This window comes from Salmo salar, chromosome ssa05 (assembly GCF_905237065.1).
Source record: "Salmo salar chromosome ssa05, Ssal_v3.1, whole genome shotgun sequence".
NCBI lineage: Eukaryota > Metazoa > Chordata > Actinopteri > Salmoniformes > Salmonidae > Salmo > Salmo salar.
This window is the reverse complement of record NC_059446.1, coordinates 62,967,319-62,991,546: the sequence shown is the minus strand read 5'-3', so window position 1 is coordinate 62,991,546 and position 24,228 is coordinate 62,967,319. Positions and strand designations below refer to the sequence as shown.

Genomic DNA, 24,228 nt, shown 5'->3' with positions numbered 1-24,228 from the left:
CCAGCATATGGTCTCACAAGGGGTCTGAGGATCTCATCTCGGTACCTAATGGCAGTCAGGCTACCTCTGGCGAGCACATGGAGGGCTGTGCGGCCCCCCAAAGAAATGCCACCCCACACCATGACTGACCCACCGCCAAACCGGTCATGCTGGAGGATGTTGCAGGCATCAGAACGTTCTCCACGGCGTCTCCAGACTCTGTCACGTCTGTCACGTCTGTCACATGTGCTCAGTGTGAACCTGCTTTCATCTGTGAAGAGCACAGGGCGCCAGTGGCGAATTTGCCAATCTTGGTGTTCTCTGGCAAATGCCAAACGTCCTGCACGGTGTTGGGCTGTAAGCACAACCCCCACCTGTGGACGTCAGGCCCTCATACCACCCTCATGGAGTCTGTTTCTGACCGTTTGAGCAGACACATGCACATTTGTGGCCTGCTGGAGGTCATTTTGCAGGGCTCTGGCAGTGCTCCTCCTGCTCCTCCTTGCACAAAGGCGGAGGTAGCGGTCCTGCTGCTTGGTTGTTGCCTTCCTACGGCCTCCTCCACGTCTCCTGATGTAATGGCCTGTCTCCTGGTAGCGCCTCCATGCTCTGGAGACTACGCTGACAGACACAGCAAACCTTCTTGCCACAGCTCGCATTGATGTGCCATCCTGGATGAGCTGCACTACCTGAGCCACTTGTGTGGGTTGTAGACTCCGTTTCATGCTACCACTAGAGTGAAAGCACCGCCAGCATTCAAAAGTGACCAAAACATCAGCCAGGAAGCATAGGAACTGAGAAGTGGTCTGTGGTCACCACCTGCTGAACCACTCCTTTATTGGGGGTGTCTTGCTTATTGCCTGTAATTTCCACCTGTTGTCTAGTCCATTTGCACAACAGCATGTGAAATTTATTGTCAATCAGTGTTGCTTCCTAAGTGGACAGTTTGATTTCACAGAAGTGTGATTGACTTGGAGTTACATTGTGTTGTTTAAGTGTTCTCTTTATTTTTTTGAGCAGTATAGTTGCGTAGAGTCCCTGTAATCCTAGATTCAGATCATTCAGGCGAGAAAAAACATCACCCAGATAGGCCAGTCGTGTGAGATACTCATCATCATGCAAGCGGTCAGACAAGGGAAAATGATGGTCTGTAAAGAAAACTTTAAGCTCGTCTAGCAATTCCAAAACACGTGTCAATACTTTGCCCCTTGATAACCAGCGCACTTCTGTATGTTGTAAAAGCGTTACATGGTCACTGCCCATATCATTGCATAATGCAGAAAATAAACGAGAGTTCAGGGGCCTTGCTTTAACAAAGTTAACCATTTTCACTGTGGTATCCAAAACGTATTTCAAGCTGTCAGGCATTCCCTTGGCAGCATTAGCCTCTCGGTGGATGCTGCAGTGTACCCAAGTGGTGTCGGGAGCAACTGCTTGCATGTGCGTTACCACTCCACCATGTCTCCCTGTCATGACTTGACCACCAAAGTCCATTTGATGTCACAAAGCTGTCCAGTACTTTAAACAGATCCTCATGTCCTGGTTTCCAGTGGTTTGCAGAAGAGGATGTCTTCCTTAATTGATCCCCCATAAACGTAACGGACATATACCAGGAGCCTTGCCAGGCCCGCCACGTCTGTTGACTCATCCAGCTGTAACGATTCACTGGTTTGTATGCAAAGCAGTAATTGTTTCAAAACATGTCCTGCCATGTCACTGATGCGTTGTGAAACAGTGTTGTTTGATGAATGCGTTGTCTGTATAGTGTTTTTGGCCTTTTCCACCAGCATTGTCACCTCCATATCCGCGGCAGGAGGAAGAATTAAGTCCTCCACAATAGTATGGGGCTTGCCTGTCCTAGCCACTCGGTAACTCGCCATATAAGACGCTTCTAGCCCCTTCTTATTAACGGTATATGTTGCTTTTATTCATGTCTTACTACTTGAAAGTCATCTTTATTCTCGCTCAAAAAACTCCCGTGGCTTATTTTTCAAATTGTCATGTTTCGTTAATAAATGACTGTGCAAGAGTGAAGGTTTCCTGCAAGAGAGTAACGGTTAATGTGATTGGATGTTAATTATTTGACTAGGCTACCTGTATTTGACGTGTTGTTATTTCGCTGAACACTAGATGGTTTAATTTTATTTTTGGCAGTGAAATGAGGCTACTCATGCGAGAAAAAAAACTCACCCAAGTGTATAGCCCCGTTGGAAAATATAAATGTACTGTTTGAAAATGTGAACTTCTTTTTCTCTTCTTTTTCTCAATCACATTTTTATGTGTCAAGAACTGCAATTCTGCTGGGTTTTTCACGCAGTTTTCTATGTTTATCAAGAATGGTCCACCACCTAAATGTCATCCAGCCAACTTGACACAACTGTGGGAAGCATTGGAGTCAACATGGGCCAGCATCTCTGTGGAACGCTTTCAACACGTTGTAGTCCATACCCCCAACGAATTGAAGCTGTTCTTAGGGCAAAAGGGGGTGCAACTCAATATTAGGAAGGTGTTCCTAATGTTTTGTCCACCCTGTGTATACGTCCAAACGTGCAAAATCTATGGTTCTTGTCTAACTGTACATGTATGAAAAAGTATTGTAAGGTAATTGTGGTTTGAGTTGGGGGGAAAAACTCCAAAAAGGCATTCACCTTCATTCAGTGAGAAACTGTGCTAGGCCTAAGCCTGCAGAGGACTGTGTCATGTATAGGGCCTGTATTTCAGGGGAAATGTTTACAAGTGTTTGTATTTGTAGATGTAGGCTATCAAGAGGTTAATAGGATACTGACTTTAAGATGTTCAAATAGACCAAAGGTCCAACTTGTTGTTGAACGTTCTCCTGTCTTGACCCAGGGATTGGACGAGGCTTTAGCTACATGTCAACACTCACAGGAAGCACCAGCAAAGTATTGGCTGAAGGGCTTGGAATAACAGCATCATTGTGTCAGTCTCCGTTTCTGTTTCTCATAAGTTTAAAATGTGATCTTGTCTGACTGACCAGGATTCTCAGACAGTGGTTGCATCAAAATACTACATGATCTGATCTGCACCAACTTTTTCCTTTTGTATCTGTTTTCATCTGGGTTGGAATGATCAACACCACCAACCAGGCCGGGTGATAAAGGTGGTCAATTGTAGTCTATAAACCTCTTGAGAATGATTATAAAAGCAACATAAAAAGCTTTTTTGAGTGAGGAAGTTCACTGTAGGTTTAATTTCTATCCACACACCACATGAGTGCAGTAGTTTCAATTTAGAATTTTTGAACAATCATACCATAGCCTTTAACTAAGACCTGAGAGTTGTTTGCTGCTAGAAGCTGTTTACTGTTTACGCTAGTGTTTACTGACCTGTAGAACTATGTGGGTTAAGATGTGCTCTGTGCTATATTAGTCTCCACTGTTTGTGAGACTTCCTTTTCCTTCTGAAGCATTTTAGATTAATTCACGTCCGTCATGAAGCTACACACTGAAGAAAGATGTTAACCCAAAACGTCTGTGTATGCTATCCTTGATGCAGTAAAATTAATTGTAAAAGATCATCAGAAACTGTTTTATTGTGGACCCATTAGCTACATTTTTGTGTATCTAGTTACATTAATCTCTCCTGTTTTCTTTTACAGGTTCTTGCATCATCTATCAAAAGTGAATGGGAAAACCCAAAGAACAGAGATTGAGAAATAGCTCCATAACATGGCTGTAGCCGGATGTCCAGATTATTTTCTACACCATCCAAATTATCAGGTAAATAATACATGTCTTTTACTAGATGTTTTGAACCATCTATATTTCAGTACATTGACCTCTTTGTCTTTGGTCTTGAGTGTTCATGTGTAGATTTTAAAGGTTTTAATATGTCAGAGATATCAATTAATTTGGAATAGCAATTACAAATGTTACAATTACTCAAATTTACTACTGTGATGTTTTCTGTTAAAACTATTGGCTTGGACCATAGTTTAACCACACCATCTATCAGACCTAGCTTCAAATATGATTTGTTTTCTTTCAGTAACTTTGAGCGTTTACTTGAGCCTGGCTGCAGTGCCAGTTGGGCGCGGTTTTCACTTTTGTGAGTATTCCATTGGTACTTTTTCACAAGGCAAGCACAGCTAAAGCAAGCACAGCTAAAGTGTTAAAAGGATTTCAAATACTATTTGAACCCAGGTCTGCCATGTTTTATAAGCTCTTTATTAGCTGTGGTAATATTCTAGTGTTTGCTGAAGCAGCACCATTTGGGATTTGGAACTCTTATTTACACAAGTCATAAACTTAAAAATAATAAAACGCTGTATATGCATCTAACATATGGAACTGTATATAAAACTATACATGGAGTGGTTAGGAAAAGACTGTTTAAACACTCCCAGTTCTCCTGCTATAAGCCCTCCCTCACCCCAGAGCCAGAGCCGAGGGAAGACGGGAGCGAGAGGTAAAAACCAGAGCCCACTCTCTCAGCTGGGCCGTAGCATAAAAACCTTGCTGTGAATGTACCTGTCATGGCCAATAGATTTAGTGGCAGAGCATGAATGAAAACAGAAGAGCCAATGAATGGCAGTGGCATGGACGCACATTCCTTTGGGCTGAATACATTGATGGTGATTCACATGGTGCATGGCCCAGCATGGGGAATCTGGACCCGACGTAAAACCGTCAGCAGTGGTCTCAATCAATGGATTAACCGGATTGTTTTTTACATTGTTTGTTTCCACGTGCAGCAGTTCAACCCCAGTCTAGTGGGAAATAGACTATCAATCAGCCTGGTCACTCGCGCTGTAGAGGAGAGTTCAACCCATCCAGCCCTAAAGGGCTATTTAGGAAGCCTGTGCTGTGGGGATTTTAGCTTGTCATCCACCACCCACCCTCTCCCTTGGGCTTTCATTGTGGTTAAGGCTAAAGAATAGAATATGAATAGGCTATGTCCACTTTTCTAGTATCAGACACACTCGTTTAGTCATGCAGCTAAACACAAAGTATCTCTGCTAGCTTAACAGTTCTTAGAAGTAGCTAGCCTATGCATCTGATCTCTTCCTCGACGGGCTCATTCACACTGTCAGTTTTTTCATTTGTAAATAATGGGCAGAAACAGCCTCTTTATCCTGGGGTTATATAACTAGTAAATGTTATGGGATTCTGGGCTCAGCTCCAAGGCGGTGTTGGAGAAAGAGCGAGAGAGAGCTGGGTGAACTGACTGGAGGTTTGCCACAGCACTCCAAGGAAAGCTTACCAACTTAATTACTGTATTGAGTAGAACTATTGAACTGGATTTTATATGGATTGAAATGTCTCCGTTTTTTGTACTTTCAATTAGAGCTGGGGGATATGGACCAAAATCCATATCGCAATAAATTACCTGAGTTGATGCAATAACGATAAATAGAACTATACTTTTATAAAAAAAATAACAATTATGATCCTTTAAACTACTACTATTAGTCTGATGGAAATTGTCCCATTTAAAAATCACCCATATTAGGAAACGTATTTCATTTCAAACTTCACATTTCTCTAGTATAGGCTACTTATAGTAATGAACGATATCAGCAATGTGATCGATATTTTCCGGTTTATCGTCCCAGCTCTACTTTCAATTAAACACTGTGTGTGAAAGGTCAGGTGTTTAGTCCTGTTATGAGTTTCTGCTTATGGTCTAGGATGCCAGTGGGATGCCAGTGAAGGAGAACTGTATCTTCTGAGTCGTGTTCATTAGTCACCAAACGGAGGCAAACGGTCTGAAACAGGGAGGGTCTGGACACAAACATTTCATTTTCGGTTGCTAAAGGTTTTCCAGCGTTTTACGTGGCGTGCCCTAATGAGCAGAAGTCTGGTTTTTCTTTGTTTGGTAGATCTGGAGGGGCGCGTCATGTTTCCATGTTGGGTCAGTCAGTGATGGATCGATAGACTTCTGTCATCAAAGATGGTACAGTATATAATAGTGCAGTACATACAGTGTGGTCTGAAATGATTGACACCCTTGATAAAGATGAGCAAAAATGACTGTATAAAATAAATAATTAAAATACTGAACTATATTGTATGGGGAAATTATATTATTTTATACTAATACCATTGCTAAATTAACTCGATTTTGTTTAACAAATAATATTATTGACACCCCTAAAGATTCTTAGAAATAAAGTAGCAGTGACTACTAAACTTGTTGGATGCATTTGCAGTTTGTTTTGGTTGTGTTTCAGATTATTTTGTGCCCAATAGAAATTAATGGTAAGTAATGTATTGTTTCATTTTGGAGTCACTTTTATTGTAAATAAGAATAGAATATGTTTCTAAACACTTTACATTAATGTGGATGCTACCATGATTACGGATAATCCTGAATGAATCGTGAATAATGACGAGTGAGAAATTTACAGAGGGTCAAAGATCACAAGCTTGATGTAGTCATTACGTGCTAGGAATATGGGACCAAATACTAAACTTTTGACTACTTTATTTGTAAGAATATTTAGGGGTGTCAATAATTTTGCCCACTACCTTTAAAAAAATAGATGACTTGTTAAACAAAATCTCTTTCTCTGAGAAATTGAATTAGTATAAAATAATAAAATGTCCCCATTTTTTTTAACATACATCGTAGCTCAGAATTTGAATGATTTATTTTCTACAATGATTTTTGCTCATCTTAATCAAGGGTGTCAATAATTTTCAACCCCACTGTAATTGATGTAGGCCTACATGTAGGGTTATGATCTTTAATAGTTAATGGACACATGGATTGCGTTGTCACTCTTGGTTTGCTTCTAATAGGTCTTTGGGTCACAGTGTCTGTCGAATTAACTTTATTGATCCCCAGAGGGTTAAATGGGTTTCGCCACCAGCGGCAGACATACAAAGCCAGTGAGACAGTTACGTGAAAGTTCACTGGCGGTGCCAGACATTTTTCACTGGGGAAGCTTTTTAAAGAAAGGACTGTCCAGCCAGCGATCCCAGTTGATTGGTGTTTATTCTGACGATAGACACAAGGAACCACATTAGATGGCTGTAGATTCGTGATTCGTCTGTTAGCATGGAAATAACCAATGCGAACATTACAATTAGAGCAAGCTAGCTAACTTGCTCTTACAGCAAATACATACAAAAGCACATCCCAGGTTGCCCCCAATATCTAACAGGCACCGTACACATTTATACATCAAGACATGTACTTTGTGAACGTGTACACATTGTAAATATGAAAATAGAATACAGTATTTCAGAACGTGACCTACCAATTGCATGTCAATATCAGACTGGGAAGAATTTACGTTCGTGATCTCCCCCTATCTGAAAGCATAACCAATGGTATAGCACCTATCAATCTGCAAATTCAACCAACCAATAGGAATACATAAACATTGAATCAATACAGTTGAAGTCGGAAGTTTACATGCACCTTAGCAAAATACATTTAAACTCAGTTTTTCACAATTCCTGACATTTAATCCTAGTAAAAATTCCCTGTCTTAGGTCAGTTAGGATCAGTACTTTATTTTAAGAATGTGAAATGTCAGAATAATAGTAGAGAGAATGATTTATTTCAGCTTTTATTTCTTTCATCACATTCCCAGTGGGTCAGAAGTTTACATACACTCAATTAGTATTTGGTAGCATTGCCTTTAAATTGTTTAACTTGGGTCAAACGTTTTGGGTAGCCTTCCACAAGCTTCCCACAATGAGTTGGGTGAATTTTGGCCCATTCCACCTGACAGAGCTGGTGTAACTGAGTCAGGTTTGTAGGCCTCTTTGCTCGCACCCGCTTTTTCAGGTCTGCCCACAAATTTTCCATAGGATTGAGGTCAGGGCTTTGTGATGGCCACTCCAATACCTTGACTTTGTTGTCCTTAAACCATTTTGCCACAACTTTGGAAGTATGCTTGGGGTCATTGTCCATTTGGAAGACCCATTTGCGACCAAGCTTGAACTTCCTGACTGATGTCTTGAGATGTTTCTTCAATATATCCGCATAATTTTCCTGCCTCATGATGCCATCTATTTTGTGAAGTGCACCAGTACCTCCTGCAGCAAAGCACCCCCACAACATGATGCTGCCACCCCTGTGCTTCACGGTTGGGATGGTGTTCTTTGGCTTGCAAGCCTCCCCTTTTTCCTCCAAACATAATGATGGTCATTATGGCCAAACGGTTCTATTTTTGTTTCATCAGACCAGAGGACATTTCTCCAAAAAGTACGATATTTGTCCCCATGTGCAGTTGCAAACCGTAGTCTGGCTTTTTTATGCCGGTTTTGGAGCAGTGGCTTCTTCCTTGCTGAGCGGCTTTTCAGGTTATGTCGATATAGGACTTGTTTTATTGTGGATATAGATACTTTTGTACCCGTTTCCTCCAGCATCTTCACAAGGTCCTTTGCTGTTGTTCTGGGATTGATTTGCACGTTTCACACCAAAGTACGTTCATCTCTAGGAGACAGAACGCGTCTCCTTCCTGAGCGGTATGACGGCTGTGTGGTCCCATGGTGTTTATACTTGCGTACTATTGTTTGTACAGATGAATGTGGTACCTTCAGGCATTTGGAAATTGCTCCCAACGATGAACCAGACTTGTGGAGGTCTACAATTGTTTTTCTGAGGTCTTGGCTGATTTCTTAGATTTTCCCATGATGTCAAGCAAAGAGGCACTGAGTTTGAAGGTAGGCCTTGAAATACATCCACATGTACACCTCGAATTGACATACATGATGTAAATTAGTATATCAGAAGCTTCTAAAGCCATGACATCATTTTCTGGAATTTTCCAAGCTGTTTAAAGGCACAGTCAACTTAGTGTATGTAAACTTCTGACCCACTGGAATTGTGATACATTGAATTATAAGTGAAATAATCTGTCTGTGAACAATTGTTGGAAAAATGATTTGTGTCATGCACAAGGTAGATGTCCTAACCAACTTGCCAAAACTATAGTTTGTTTACAATACATTTGTGGAGTGGTTGAAAAACGAGTTTTAATGACTCCATCCTAAGTATATGTAAACTTCCGACTTCAACTGTATGTCCGCAACTCGAAAACAGCCAATGCAATGATGTTCATGAATATGTAATAATGAACCATCGGACTATGGCTGCTACACAGCTGTGGACTTAGTATTGAGCTCAAGAGTCTGTGTTAAATAGTATTGTGGTTAGTTTAATGTTTTAGTGTACTGAATAGACTAGGCGTATTCCGTGGAAACAGAGGTTGGCCTACTTGCTAAAGTAGTTTCCATTTGTCAAGATGGTTTACTGTTTCAGTTTATACTGACTGTAAAATGTAAATAGGATTCCGTGAAGGCCTAAACTCTGAAGAAAATAAGTGACATTTAAAGATGCACTATGCAGAAATCGCGCCGCCATTTCCTGGTTGCTACAAAGGGTAACACTTTACTTGACACCCAGCATCATAACACGTTATGACACGGTCATAACCATGTCATAACAGCTGACATAACTTGTCATAACTTTTATAATATGGTCATAACACTGTCATGACACATATATTTAGACCTGTTGTGACATATATTGTGTTATTTTATGGCTGGTTATGACACCTACAAATGTGTGTAAAAACCTACCACACAAGGCAAAACATTCCATTACATCATAACCTACATGTCAACAATATGTTTATGTTATATATATATATATTTTTTTTATTGGAATTGTGCACACATGCACCTAACCCAATGCTCTGTTGCTGATGACTGGGATGAACGCAGGAGCAGACTGATATAAGGGCATGTACGGCATTATCTGGCATTATGATGCTGATAATGCTTCTTGACAGTGTCATAAAGTGTATTTTCTTAGTCCAAGTAAAGTGACCCAAGATGGCCATAATGCTTCATGACAGTGTTATTTAAAATATGTTGAAAAAAGCATGACTGTAAAGAATTCATTACAACAACAAAGGATTTAAGAAACAAACTTTCAAACGAAAGGAAACTTCTTGAAATGGAAAAAACAAATTTGAATAAATGTGGGTTTTGACACTCTTATGTAGGTGTCATAACCAGCCATAAAATAACGCAATATATGTCACAACAGGTGTAAATATATGGGTCATGACAGTGTTATGACCATATTATGACAGGTTATGACAAGTTATGTCAGCTGTAATGACCTTACACTGGGTGTCAAGTAAAGTGTTACCAAAATGGTAATAGTTTGCCTAATTTCAGTTTATGTGGCAAAACAAGCAAGTATTGTGTAGAGAATCATTGTACCATCTAAAAAGCTGTGAAATATATTTTCCAGAAACAAAAATATTATATTTTTAGCTGTTTGAAGCTGGTGTACAAAACTAAAGGAAGACACAAAAACTAATCTTAAGCAAGGGATGCATAGAAATAGTGCACATAGAACAGATCTGCCATTTCTTAGATTTGCTTTCAATGAGAATGATAGATCTATAACTTTTCTATGTGAATTCGGTCGGGTCGCCCAAAAAGTGACATATTGCAGCTTTTTAAACGATTCAAAGAATTGAACTCACTAGAATACGATTACAAGGAAAATCTCTATGGAAGTGACAGAGGTGAAATGCAAATTTGGCAATGTGAAGCAGCACATTTTAACTTGAGTCAAAGTTTGCATGAGTTAAAGTTCTGCAGAGAGAAATATATTTTAGCTATAGGTTTATCATCTGGTCGGGGGCCATGTTTGTTTGTGTCCCAAATGGCATCCTATCCCCCATGTAATGCAGTATTTTTGTGGGCCCTGGTCAAAATAAGTGCACAATGTAGTGAATATTGTGCCATTTGGGACACAGGCTCTGGCTTCACGCTGCTGTAGCCATTAAAGCTGATCTTATTCCCTGAAACACATCAGTCTTTGCAGAGCAGTACATTCTTCGCCTTGATTTTTGTAGGTGTTTTTAGAGTGAATGAAGTGGGGATTTTTCTGGCAGAAGCATATGGTTTCCTGTTCCTGGAAGTCAAGCTTTCTTGTTCTGGTTTTTCTTGGAAGTAAATAGGGAGATTCAAAAATCTGGTTCTTATACTTTATTTTTGAGACACAGACCGACAGGAAAGGTTTGGGTTGAGCTGCGTTTGTTGAATCAGGATGCATTTTAGGCATCTAGTGGGTTACATGACAAATGTGCCCTGACTTGTAAAAGAAGTTCAGTGTTTCAAAGCCTCTCTCTCTCTACCAGAGAAACCCCAGAGGAAACCGTAGGCTTATCTACATAAACATACAGCAATAAAATCTGCTATTTAAATTGATATTTGACTTTACCATGAATTTGCAGGGCTAACTATCCTTCTGAATTAGGCTACTAGACTTGGAGTTTGACGTCATCTAGCAGTAGAGTAGGCCATTTCACCCTAGCCTCGAGTCCACTATACATCCATGCACTTGTATTTAGGTTAGCATGCAATGAAATGTAACTCTATGACAATTGGACCACATATTGTTATTGTTTTTATTCAGGAGAGTTAAACAATGTGATTTTTGAACGTAATAGCATGACCAATGGAAGTTCAAGGTGGGAGAAATTGTGACCTTTTCTGGAATGTGAGGTAGCATTTAAATGATCCTTAGTGTGAGGATTATGCTGGCTTTATAGAGAGCTAACATTTAGGAAATGCCTCATGAAAGTTATTAATGCACCATGCAAAACAACACCATCAGTTATTGAGGAAATTGAACCAGTGTTGAGTATTATGAATACGCCTGCCAGAGTAGAACCTAGGCCTAAACATGAATAGGCCCCTACTTGTTCAGTGAGGTAGCCCTGCATATGGAAAGGGACTGTGTTTATTTTATATTGTAGTGGGTGTACTGGGTCTGTTAGTGCCGAACGATAGCAATACAGGAATGATGCCTATTGTACTTAACAGCTGTTAGGCTATTCTATATCCACCCATTACTGTGGAAACAAATAATAGGTCACACCTACTCTCATTCTCATCTTCTCACTCTGTGTTCCTCCAAAGAGACAGCATAGTGAGGAAAGTCCAAATTGAACTCTTGATCTTAGGTTGGAGTCATTAAAACTCATTTTTCAACCACTCCACAAATTTATTGTTAACAAACTATAGCTTTGGCAAGTCGGTTAGGACATCTACTTTGTGCATGACACAAGTAATTTTTCCAACAATTGTTTACAGACAGATTATTTCACTTATAAATCACTGTAACATAATTCCACTGGGTCAGAAGTTTACATACACTAAGTTGACTGTGCCTTTAAACAACTTGGAAAATTCCAAAAATTGATGTCATGGCTTTAGAAGATTCTGATAGGCTAATTGACATAATTTGAGTTAATTGGAGGTGTACCTGTGGATGTATTTCAAGGCCTACCTTCAAACTCAGTGCCTCTTTGCTTGACATCATGGGAAAATCAAAAGAAATCAGCCAAGACCTCAGAAAAAGAATTGTAGACCTCCACAAGTCTGGTTCACCCTTGAGAGCAATTTCCAAACGCCTGAAGGTACCACGTTCATCTGTACAAACAATAGCACGCAAGTATAAACACCATGGGACCACACAGCCGTCATAGCTCTCAGGGAGGAGACGCGTTCTGTCTCCTAGAGATGAATGTACTTTGGTGCGAAAAGTGCAAATGAATCCCAGAACAACAGCAAAGGACCTTGTGAAGATGCTGGAGGAAACAGGTACAAAGTATCTATATCCACAGTAAAACGAGTCCTATATCGACATAACCTGAAAGGCCGCTCAGCAAGGAAGAAGCCACTGCTCCAAAACTGCCATAAAAAAGCCAGACTACGGTTTGCAACAGCACATGGGGACAAAGATCGTACTTTGTGGAGAAATGTCCTCTGGTCTGATGAAACAAAAATATAACTGTTTGGCCATAATGACCATCGTTATGTTTGGAGGAAAAAGGGGGAGGCTGGCAAGCCAAAGAACACCATCCCAACCGTGAAGCACAGGGGTGGCAGCATCATGTTGTGGGGGTGCTTTTCTGCAGGAGGGACTGGTGCACTTCACAAAATAGATGGCATCATGAAAAATTTGAATTCTTCTATTAATTATATTTCTATGGTGTAGAATGTAGGTGGCCATGTTTTGAGATAGCATCACTAAATCACAGTGTTGTAGTTGTACTTTATTTACTGATCTAAACCCAACATATAGTGTTTAGGTCAATAGCTTCTTCTCAGAGTGAATTGAGCAGGTGTTCGTTTCCAACCCCATGTTAATATAGAGTAGTAATACTGTTGGAAGACTTGGCATGGCTGAGAAGAATTATCCTGTGGAAGCCAACAAAACGTTGTCCTAGTCCTATTAAAAACTTTGGGAGCGTTATACCAGCTTGCAGATTTACTTTTTTGTTCTACGTTGTCCTCTCGGATCCAGCACCTAGGTAACGTTTTTTTCATGGGTGTGCGCATACCACCCCTCTAAACATGGCTGAGAATTATGCAAAAACAGAGTCCTATTTTTTTGGCTCCCAAATATTAAAAGGTTAACATTCAGTCAATTGTCAAGGGTGTGTCAAAGGATGTGTGATCGTTGGGCTTGTTGTTGACAGTCCAGACCAACCCATGTTTTTAAGGTCTGCTCATTTCCCTGGAGGCTTAGGCTGTGGTGCGTCTGGTGCCGGGGTGGGGGGCTCACTGGAGCTGAACCCTGGGCTCGCTGGGACTGGCATACATGGTTGGCCCCTTCCCAGCAAGCATGTCACTGGCTGGCTGCAGCCATTTGGGAGGTGGGAGTCGGGTCGGGGCTGGGTTGGTGGGATCAGTCACACTCTGGTAGCTGGACCTTTAGCCCTGTCTAGTCTGGTGGTGTCGACCATGTCCAGACACTTTGCACTGGGATTAGCTTGGAGTCAGGAGGACGAGACTGGAGAGGGCCACCACTATACTGCTGCTGCTTTTTCTCAGTGAGTTGATTTAGATCGTATTAAAAAACGGTTTGGGTTCAAAGGGTTATTATTACACGTTTTGTTATAATAGGCCAGAGGCCTAATTAAGATTGTGTAGAGTTTATTTATTGAAGTGGGCTCCTTCAAGTTGTGAATCATACTTACCAAGGATCCATCATGAAAACCAGTGTTCAAAATTACGAAAGAATGTTCGAGCCTCTTCAGTTTCACAACAAAACCATTTCATAAACACATTACCTCTCTAACTGAGGCATTATAACAGCTACAGCTTTTTCTGCCGTATCAAAAGAGGTCTTAGTCTTGACATGTGTTTGAGTGCGCGTGTGAGTGCGTGTGTGTGAGCACCCTAACAAGCCAAACACAGAAGTCCACCACAGTACATTCTGTTCCCGCGGCATACTGTGAGTGCTCCAATCAGTGATGACAGTATGGATCTCCCACACTTGTTTTGTAGTGATTTATTTATTTTATGTTTTTGTCCAAGAAGACACGGTGTTCTCTGGAAGTATGTGTTTCTGTGGGAAGCCCTGTAATCGTATCAAGTTCTCTGCTACTTGTTGTTTAGGCCTACATCTGAGGCAGAACAAAGCAAAGTTGCTTTAAGAAAACATCTAGCCTATCTACCGAACAACTAGCATAAACACTGGGGAGAACTCTGAACATTGACTTTTCGCTTTTAACATCTGTACTATCTCCTTTGGACACCGTTCTACTGAACACATTCTATGGTCCTAAAGACTGAAAAACTTCTGCTGTGGACTAACAGGGAAACCAGACCGGCCATGCTTCATGCGCAAGCGTCGCAATATAAATTAACGTGTACATGTTATTCACTCATTTTATCCATGCACATCGAGTGTCTGCGTTGCCGAACGCTGAAATAGAACTTGGTTCTATTTGAGACGCTTGACACGCAGCAATCTTCTCATTGGTTTTCACAAGCATACAAAGCATACATGCTTGAAAGATGAAAGAGGAGAGATTAATCAACGATAACTAACTAAAAACTAACTAGGCTTCCCCTTTTATCTGTGGATTAATCATCGGAGTATATGAACACACAATTTTGTATGACTCCTGGTCAAAACTTTACAAAGATCCAGCAAAAAAAAGGACCATATGCATTTCAGGTAAAATAACAACCCCAATGTTCATCTCCTAAAACAAACTAGGTAGCAACAGCTTACTGCCACAGTAACTGCTTCCTAGGCCTCGACTGAAGACAACAGCTTACTGCCACAGTAACTGCTTCCTAGGCCTCGACTGAAGACAACAGCTTACTGCCACAGTAACTGCTTCCTAGGCCTTGACTGAAGACAACAGTTTACTGCCACAGTAACTGCTTCCTAGGCCTCGACTGAAGACAACAGCTTACTGCCACAGTAACTGCTTCCTAGGCCTCGACTGAAGACAACAGCTTACTGCCACAGTAACTGCTTCCTAGGCCTCGACTGAAGACAACAGCTTACTGCCACAGTAACTGCTTCCTAGGCCTTGACCGAAGACAACAGCTTACTGCCACAGTAACTGCTTCCTAGGCCTCGACTGAAGACAACAGCTTACTGCCACAGTAACTGCTTCCTAGGCCTCGACCGAAGACAACAGCTTACTGCCACAGTAACTGCTTCCTAGGCCTCGACTGAAGACAACAGCTTACTGCCACAGTAACTGCTTCCTAGGCCTCGACTGAAGACAACAGCTTACTGCCACAGTAACTGCTTCCTAGGCCTCGACTGAAGACAACCGCTTACTGCCACAGTAACTGGGAGGCTCCCGAGTGGCGCCGCGGTCTAAGGCACTGCATCTCAGTGCTAGAGGCATCACTACAGACCCTGTTTTGATTCCAGGCTGTATCACAACTGGCTGTGATTGGGAGTCCTTCTAGGGCGGTGCACAATTGGCCCAGCGTCCTCCGGGTTTGGCCGGGGTAGGCCGTCATTGTAAATAACAATTTGTTCTTAACTGGCTTGCCTAGTTAAATAAAAAATTAAAACTGCTTCCTAGGCCTTGACTGAAGACAACAGCTTAGTATGGAGTCTTCCTTACTGGTTCTAGTTCATTAGTCTCTTTGCCATGATCTCATATCCAGCCTAAAACATGGTATGTTGTCTCTTCATGGTAGTGCCCCACGCTGCTCTGAGGGGATGCTCTGGTTTAGACCAGCAGGAGGAGAGCCAAGTATAGGCCTGTACACAGACATACACCCACACACACGCGCTTGGGCATACACGCACTGCAATGAGATTGTGTTGCTTTTTTAACCTCATAATTGACCAGATTGATACTGCATACAATACGGTCTTAACCAAATGAGTGTTCCTCTGCGTGTTAGACTAGATAGACAAAGACAAACCCAGTGTTCTGATGTGATTCTGAAGTTGTGAATAAACGCTTTTGGCATGACTGCTCTGTTGGCTTTTTTTCTCAGCAGGACAATGTAGACCGAGCCTCCAATCACAGACCAGCAGATCTAATTGGGCCGAGTTTCCAGAAGTCAACCAATCGGAACTCTCCTAACCATCAAGGTTGGTATTCTAAGAATATCAGTACTTAGAAATCGGCATGGAAATATTCATTAGATTATTGTGTCTCTGCTCAAATGATTTGACAGATGTAGACTAATTATATGGTGTAAGTATTGACGGTCCAGAACTAGGATGCAACATATTTGAGGCTGCATAATTGAAAACAAAGACAACTGTTTAAAAAAATTTATAATAATAATAATCCAATTTTTTTGCTCTGAGAATACTAACGTCACTAACAAGATTTTGTTCTGAAATGCGGCCTATTTGTATTGGAATTGCAGCTTCAAGACGATCCTTATCACATTGTTAATTCCCAGATCCGAGATTTGCAGTCTCATTTTCTGTATTCCGCTTTAATCTACAGTTGTGTGTGTGTCTTTTCAGTGTTTGTGTGTGCATGCATGAGCACTTTGATATGGGTGGGGGGTTACTGTTGACACATTTTATGGCAGAGGGCTCTGCCGCTCATTAAGTTCAGATTAGGATGTATATTCGGGGGCTCTTCCGCTGTAAACATTTCAGCAGTTCAAAGGGTGATTTGTAAAGACATGGGGTGCCATTATAATTAAGCTTTCAATCTAATTGTGCTATACAAATTTCATCTGTGATAATCGGAGCGTGAGATTTACACACAATATTGCCCCAGCATGGGAGGTAAAGCTTGAAGGTTTTTGAACTGTCTGGTAGTGTATGAGAAAGCTTGGTGCTGTCATGGAAATAAATGGAGCAGAAATTACATTGCCATTTTTTTCACTGTCAAGGGAGAGCACTGCACTGGAATTTGTGAATGGGGAGACGGATCAAATAATTTTCACAGTGATTCCATTACGACTGATTTATAATAATATGAGAGTTAGGGTAAAAAAAGAAGAGAACGCTTTGCAAAAAATATTTGCCCCAAAATGTTTAATATGTGCAAAGACCTCCCTCCCTCCATAATATCAAGATCAGATTGAGAGAATTAATGAATCAATCAAGGAATGCATTGATAACCATTGTATACTTGAAAGGCAACTGTTCATTGTTTATATTGTTGAAACTATACATTTCAACATTGGTCAATATTATTAATATAGACCCTTTGATAACGCATTGTCTGATATCCATATAGGCATGGGCATTTGACATTTATTTTACTGTTCGAGTACTCAAATGAAAAACAAACAATATTTTTAGTACACAAGGCCCACACTGGAAAAAAATGGGTGTACATTTATCTATATGCCAACAGCGTGAAACAGTTCCTAATTTATCATAACCATTACAGATAACAAGTTGTAATTGCTAAATTCCCCCATATACAGTACAAGTAAAACGTTTGGACACACCTACTCATTCAAAAGTTTTTTGTTATTTTTACTATTTTCTACATTGTAGAATAATAGTGAAAACATCAAAACTATAAAATAACACATATGGAATAATGTAGTAACCAAAAAGTGTTTTAGATTTTAGATTCTTCAAAGTAGCCACCTTTTGCCTTGATGACAGTTTTGCACACTCTTGGTATTCTCAACCAGCTTTACCTGGGATGCTTTTCCAACAGTCTTGAAGGTGTTCCCACATATGCTGAGCACTTGTTGGCTGCTTTTCCTTCACTCTGCGGTCCAACTCATCCCAAACCATCTCAATTGGGTTGAGGTCGGGTGATTTGTGGAGGCCAGGTCATCTGATGGGGCACTCCATCACTCTCCTTCTTGGTCAAATAGCCCTTACACAGCCTGGAGGTGTGTTTGGGTCATTGTCCAGTTGAAAAACAAATGATAGTCCCACTAAGGGCAAACCAGGTGGGATGGTTTATCGCTGCAGAATGCTGTGGTAGCCATATAGGTTAAGTGTGCCTTGAATTCTAAATAAATCACAGACAGTGTCACCAGCAAAGCACCCCCACACCATCACACCACCTCCATGCTTCACGGTGGGAACCAGACATGCAGAGATCATCCGTTCACCTACTCTGCGTCTCACAAAGACACAGCGGTTGGAACTAAAAATCTTACATTTGGACTCATCAGACCAAAGGACAGATTTCCAATGGTCTAATGTCCATTGCTCGTGTTTCTTGGTCCAAGCAAGTCTCTTCTTGTTATTGGTGTCCTTTAGTAGTCGTTTCTTTGCAGCAATTCGACCATGAAGGCCTGATTCACGTAGTCTCCTCTGAAAAGTTGATGTTGAGATGTGTCTGTTACTTGAACTCTGTGAAGTATTTATTTGGGCTGCAATTTCTGAGGCTGGTAACTCTAATGAACTTATCCTCTGCAGCAGATGTAACTCTGGGTCTTCTTTTCCTGTGGCGGTCCTCATGAGAGCCAGTTTCATCATAGCGCTTCATGGTTTTTGCGACTGCACTTGAAGAAACTTTCAAAGTTCTTGAAGTTTTTTGTATTGACTGAGCTTCATGTCTTAAAGTAATAATGGACAGTCGTTTCTCTTTGCTTATTTGAGCTGTTCTTGCTATAATATATACTTGGTCTTTTACCAAATAGGGCTATCTTCTGTATACCACCCCTACCTTGTCACAACACATTTACATTACATTTTAGTCATTTAGCAGACGCTCTTATCCAGAGCGACTTACAGTAGTGAATACATACATTTCATTTTCACAAATGATTGGCTGAAATGCATTAAGATGGAAAGAAATTAGACAAATACATTTTTAACGAGGCACACCTGTTAATTTAAATGCATTCCAGGTGACTACCTCATAATGCTGGTTGAGAGAATGCCAAGAGTGTGCAAAGCTGTCATCAAGGCAAAGGTTGGCTACTTTGAAGAATCTCAAATATAAAATATAAAAAACACTTTTTTGGTTATTACCTGATTCCATTTGTGTTATTTCATAGTTTTGATGTCTTCACTATTATTCTACAATGTAGAAAATAGTAAAAAAATAAAGCAAAACCCTTGAATGAATAGGTGTGTCCAAGCTGCGCTTTGCAGTGGCAAAAATATTTGATGCGAGATTGCTGCTGCTGCTTGTCCCCGTTTTTCATGCAAAAAAGAGGATAAAACGCGTAAGAAATATCTTGCTGCATTTTCTAAACGCAGATTTAAAATGTTTATTATTGTAATTTCTGCTTAGCATCAGACAAATTTGGTGCTTCAGTTGTGCTTCTCCACTCGGATGACAATTCACTAACTGGGATTCTATCAGCAGACAGCGCTCTGACAGATGTGTAGTTACTTTTCTCCTGTACTTTTCTTGGTGTAGCCTCCTTTCATCTGGTAAAATGCAAGATTAACTTCAAGCAAAACATTAGATTAGGAATTGGCTGGCTACATTTCTAAGGATAAACATTAGAATTACAGTATGACGGCCATGCATAGTTTTTGTAAAAAAAATAGATTTTTCATTGTAAGCTCATTTACTTGTGTAGCTGTTAACCAAATAACTTTGCACTCTGATGGAAATGAAGCTATTTTCCGAATAAAGTGTTGCACTAATTGTATTTCTGTGAAGTAAAAATATAGTTGCACACCCCTGATCACTATTGAATTTTTTTAAAACACGGACTTTCAACATAAAACACAGCTTTGTTGATGGTCTGCATTTTGAAAATGCAGATTTATGAACTCTAACGCCGATGCCTATCCTGGCGCTCAGGCCAGGTATAGCCAACACTCAAGCGTGCACGTTTACACAATAGTGACAAGATGGAGAAACCAGACAGACATGCCTGGCTGTGGAAAGTAGGGGTGCTGAAGGTGCTGCAACACCCACTGAAAAATCGGAATAAAAAAAAACTAGATAATTTTTTTTTTCTTCACAAAAGTAATGCTGGGCCTTTATTAGTCCTGTATGAGCAGACTGATGTACCGCGGGGGGAAAAAAATTAAATCTGCAGTGATTAACGCCTACATTTACTACTGGTTATACTTTTGATATATAGCAGGGAATTCATAAACATTGACAAACAATTCACACCATGAAATCAATGAAATAGCACAAATTGGCGGAAGAGTGTGCTTGGAGAGCGATGTGCCTAACACTTTGTCGCCACACACTATTCTATTTGTTTTGCCTCTGCTTAAAGACCAAGTTTTGACATCCGTTCGAGTATTTGAGGACTCAATTACTCATGCTCATCCCTAAATCCATAGCACAATGTTTATGACATCAACGCTCATACATATTTCTGGAACATATTTCTGGTGTTATGACATTGTTGTAGTGCTATAATCCTCTGTGAAATTCTGACCTCATTTTCCCCAAAACCCACACTTGTGCTTATAGGATTTTAATAGAGCTGAGGGCTAAGACCTACTTTGTGTGTTTGTCATAAACCTCATTGGTGCTTAGGCAGAAAGAACAACATGCTTTTGTTGGAACGGCACCCTGAATAATTTGATATTTCAAGAATGAGAAGGATTGAAGCAGTTTATTATAGGTTTGCTTTTAAAAGGACTGATATAATTTGTCAACACACACAAATGTACTGTAGAAACTGACCCGGGTATTTTATGGCATGTTCTTATAAGATGCTATAACATTGTTGTGTTATGAAATGTCTTGATGTCAAGGTGCAGTTTTGTTGACATGGCTACATCCTGTTGCAGATTAGCATTTTTCAGATAATTAAGTACGTCAGTAGTGAGAATTAATACTAGTCCGAAAGGAGGTGAAAGATTATTTGGGTTTTGCGCTGGTACTGTGTGTGGGTGTGTGTGTGTGGGTATCATGGTGTTGTGTTGGGCTTTTAACTATTGACTTACTATTTAATATGTTCATACCTAGGCTACACTGAAGGCCAGGTGCGGTCTGGTCGCTGAAGGGTTAATATGAGATCTTTATCATACAGGACTGTGGTATGCAGTGAATAATGTGTTTGGGCTCCATTCTTAAAGAAACCCCATGGGACGCTCCCCTTTCTTCAAAAAGATTGGTACCTCCTCTCTCTCCCATACATTCCCATGAGAGGAGCTGGGAAGGTGGGAGAGAGATTAGCAGGAGAGATCAGATAAACACTGCTGTGTGCATTCCAAATGGCACCCTATTTCCTATTTAGTGCACTACTTTTGACCGGAGCCTTATGGGCACTGCTCTGGTCAAAAGTAGTGCACCATATAGGGGATAAGGGGACCTGTGGCCGTTGGTCTAAAGTAGTGCACTATAAAGATAGGGTGCCATTTGGGATGCAGGCACTGCTGCTGCTACCCTGGCTAGGTTGTTTGGGAGCAGCAGGATCTCATCCTCATTCTCCACCCACTTGCTCACTCCCCACTCCCGTCACGGATTGAACAATGGTGGGCACTCCCTCTCCAGCCAATCTTTACACCAATGCAATGCTTTTAAATCCATGACGGGGAAGTTCACACTTTGGGAGAAGTGTGGAGAGTCATAATGCAGCCTTCAATTATAAGTCATGGTGGAGTGGAGGAGGCTGGGGCTACGTCTCAAATGGCACCCCATTCCCTATGTAATGCACTATAGGGCTCATAGGGCTCTGGTTTAAAAGTAGTGCACTATTAAGGGAATAGGGAGCCATTTGGGACTGAATCTGGAGGACATACATAGCTAAAGGCTGAGGCTGAATCTCAGGGGCCCCTCCTCAGCAGGGTTGTTGGGATCCAGACACGGCAGGCCCAGGGAGGGACTAGGCCTGGCAGGGCATTCTTCTCCAGGTCCAACCCCCCCCACCAACAAAACACTTCATTTGGATTTCTTTCTCTCACTTCTATGAGGCATTAACAACATCAACTTAGTGAATAATGTTAAAAGGGCCAGAGATAATTAGACACCTGTGATTATCTGAAGTACCCAAAACAGCCACTAGATGTCTTGTGATAGATTACATAAAATCCTTGAAAGATACCAACATTCTGGTAGTTTACTGGTAAACTTAGAACGTTTCCAGTAATATACCCTCCCTTTGCAACCCTAGGCTGAAGCATAGGGCTGAACAATAGGACTGAAGCATAGGGCTGTACTCAAAATGGCACCCTCTTCCCTATATAGTGTACTACTTTTGACCAGAGCCCTATGGGCCATAGGGTGCCATTTGGGACAAACAAGACTGATGGCAGTGTGGGTGTGTCTGCCCCAGCCCCAAACCCAGACAGACACAGTTGCTAGGTAATAAATCCTATCAATGGTACCAATGCACTCCAATAATACACTTTCTAGTTGAGAAGTTAACTTGTATTTCAAGTATCAAAATGTAAGTCCTGTTCCCAAAGTTATTCCTTTGGGACGGCAGGTAGCCTAGTGGTTAGAGCGTTGGGATAGTAACTGAAAGGTTTCCGGATCGAATCCCTGAGCTGACAAGGTAAAAATCGGTCATTCTGCCCCTGAACAAGGCAACCCACTGTTCACCAGGAGGCTGTTATTGTAAATAAGAATTTGTTCCTAACTGACTTGCCTAGTTAAATAAAGGATAAAAAAATATATATATATTCTTTGCCCCGGCTGGTGCTCAGGTTTTGGAACAGGCAATATCCAATCACACATTCCTCAGATGAAAGACATGGTTTTAGTGGTGAGGAGGGTGGTTCTTTTGAGATTATGGTAGCTGATGTAAATTAAATATGCTGATTTAAACTGATTAAGTGTTTCCCAAGAACAGGCTTCTGCTCATTCTGATTGGGCTTTAATTTTTGCTTTGCTTTTTCTCCACCCCTCCTGTCCTCAGTGGGTGTGTAGAACCACGCTATACAGTTAAGACTGTATCTGTGTGAACCGTGAAAGAATGGGTCCACTGATTCCTTTCACGTGGGCCATTTTTCCCTGTGTTGTCTTCCTATCGTCCGGTCTCCTCGTCACATCCCAAGGACGCTGTGCCATTTCCCGACTACCACCCTCCCCAGCCATGCCAGCTCCCCTTTGTTTTCTACACATTTGAATGCTAATTGACACTGGCTGGTTAGAGGGACTGGGCTACGTTGTCAACACATCACTCTTACTAAAGTACTTTTTGATTTATTATCCCGAACTCCTGATAAGAGCAAGACAAAAACTATCACACATATTATTTCCCTTTAGTTTAGTAGGTGTGTGTGTAGCACCAGTACATTGGGAAAGGGCGAGGGGAAATTTGGTTGAGACAACGCCACTCATAATTAATTCAGATAGGAAGATTCTAATGAATACATACATTACTGAGTGGTTGTAAAGAAAAGCCATATGGAATTTGGTCCATATAATGGTCTGCTAAGCATCGGAAACATCCCAAACAGCTTTTATGGAGTTATCACCAGGGCTTGCCATCCTTTTCCCTTTTGCAAGTTAATAACAGGCAGTGAAAAGGGAAGAGAGCGGGGGAACCATTCTGTCGCGGTGGAGGGCTTTATGCTAACCGCTATGCCCCGCCACCAGCCAGCCCCGGCTTGGCCCCTACAGTACTGACAGTGTGTGTCCCAACTGGCACCCTATTGCCTAGGTAATGCACCCTATTGCCTAGGTAATGCACCCTATTGCCTATGTAGTGCTCTGCTTTTGACCAGAGCCCTATGGCCCCTGGTCAAATGTAGTGTTCTATATAGGGAATACAAACAGGACAGGCCCTAAATTAGACAGACAATAACCTGAATAGGGGTATGTCTGTGACTGTTGTTGTCACACTGAGAGACAGTGAGAGGCTGTCAGACTTACAGTTGGCTGGACGCTCTTCTAGACTGACTGAGCATATGTGTAGACGTAGTAGTAGGAGTATGATGTGGGTTCAATTAGTATTTGTTTTCTTTCATATACTTTGAGCGTTTGATTAAGCCTGTCTGGATGGGCAGGGTTTGCACTTTTGGGACTATTGTCTTGGTTCCCTTGTGCTAGGCAACATCAGTCAAGCGTGGCAAAAATATATATATTTTTTGTAAGTTTAGATTATTTATTTTGACAGTACAAAACATACTCATACAAACGACAGCACACCCCATCTC

At 41.1% G+C, this 24,228-nt stretch overlaps 1 protein-coding gene across 10 annotated transcripts in view; it reads left to right on the top strand.

Moving 5' to 3' along the window:
• LOC106605415 (growth factor receptor-bound protein 10) overlaps positions 1–24,228 on the top strand; it is an 82,922-nt gene that overhangs the window by 21,079 nt on the left and 37,615 nt on the right. Inside the window, exons 2-6 of one of the 10 annotated variants that reach the window (XM_045718535.1) lie at positions 3,599–3,719; positions 3,988–4,047; positions 5,630–5,705; positions 5,822–5,895; positions 16,254–16,350. In XM_045718535.1, the coding sequence (XP_045574491.1) occupies positions 5,893–5,895; positions 16,254–16,350 (100 nt within the window). In that variant the 5' untranslated portion in view covers positions 3,599–3,719; positions 3,988–4,047; positions 5,630–5,705; positions 5,822–5,892. Of the gene's footprint in view, positions 1–3,598; positions 3,720–3,987; positions 4,048–4,323; positions 4,408–5,629; positions 5,706–5,821; positions 5,896–16,253; positions 16,351–24,228 lie in introns of those variants that run through there. The other 9 variants (XM_045718538.1, XM_045718537.1, XM_045718536.1 and 6 more) reach the window with 9 other exon arrangements.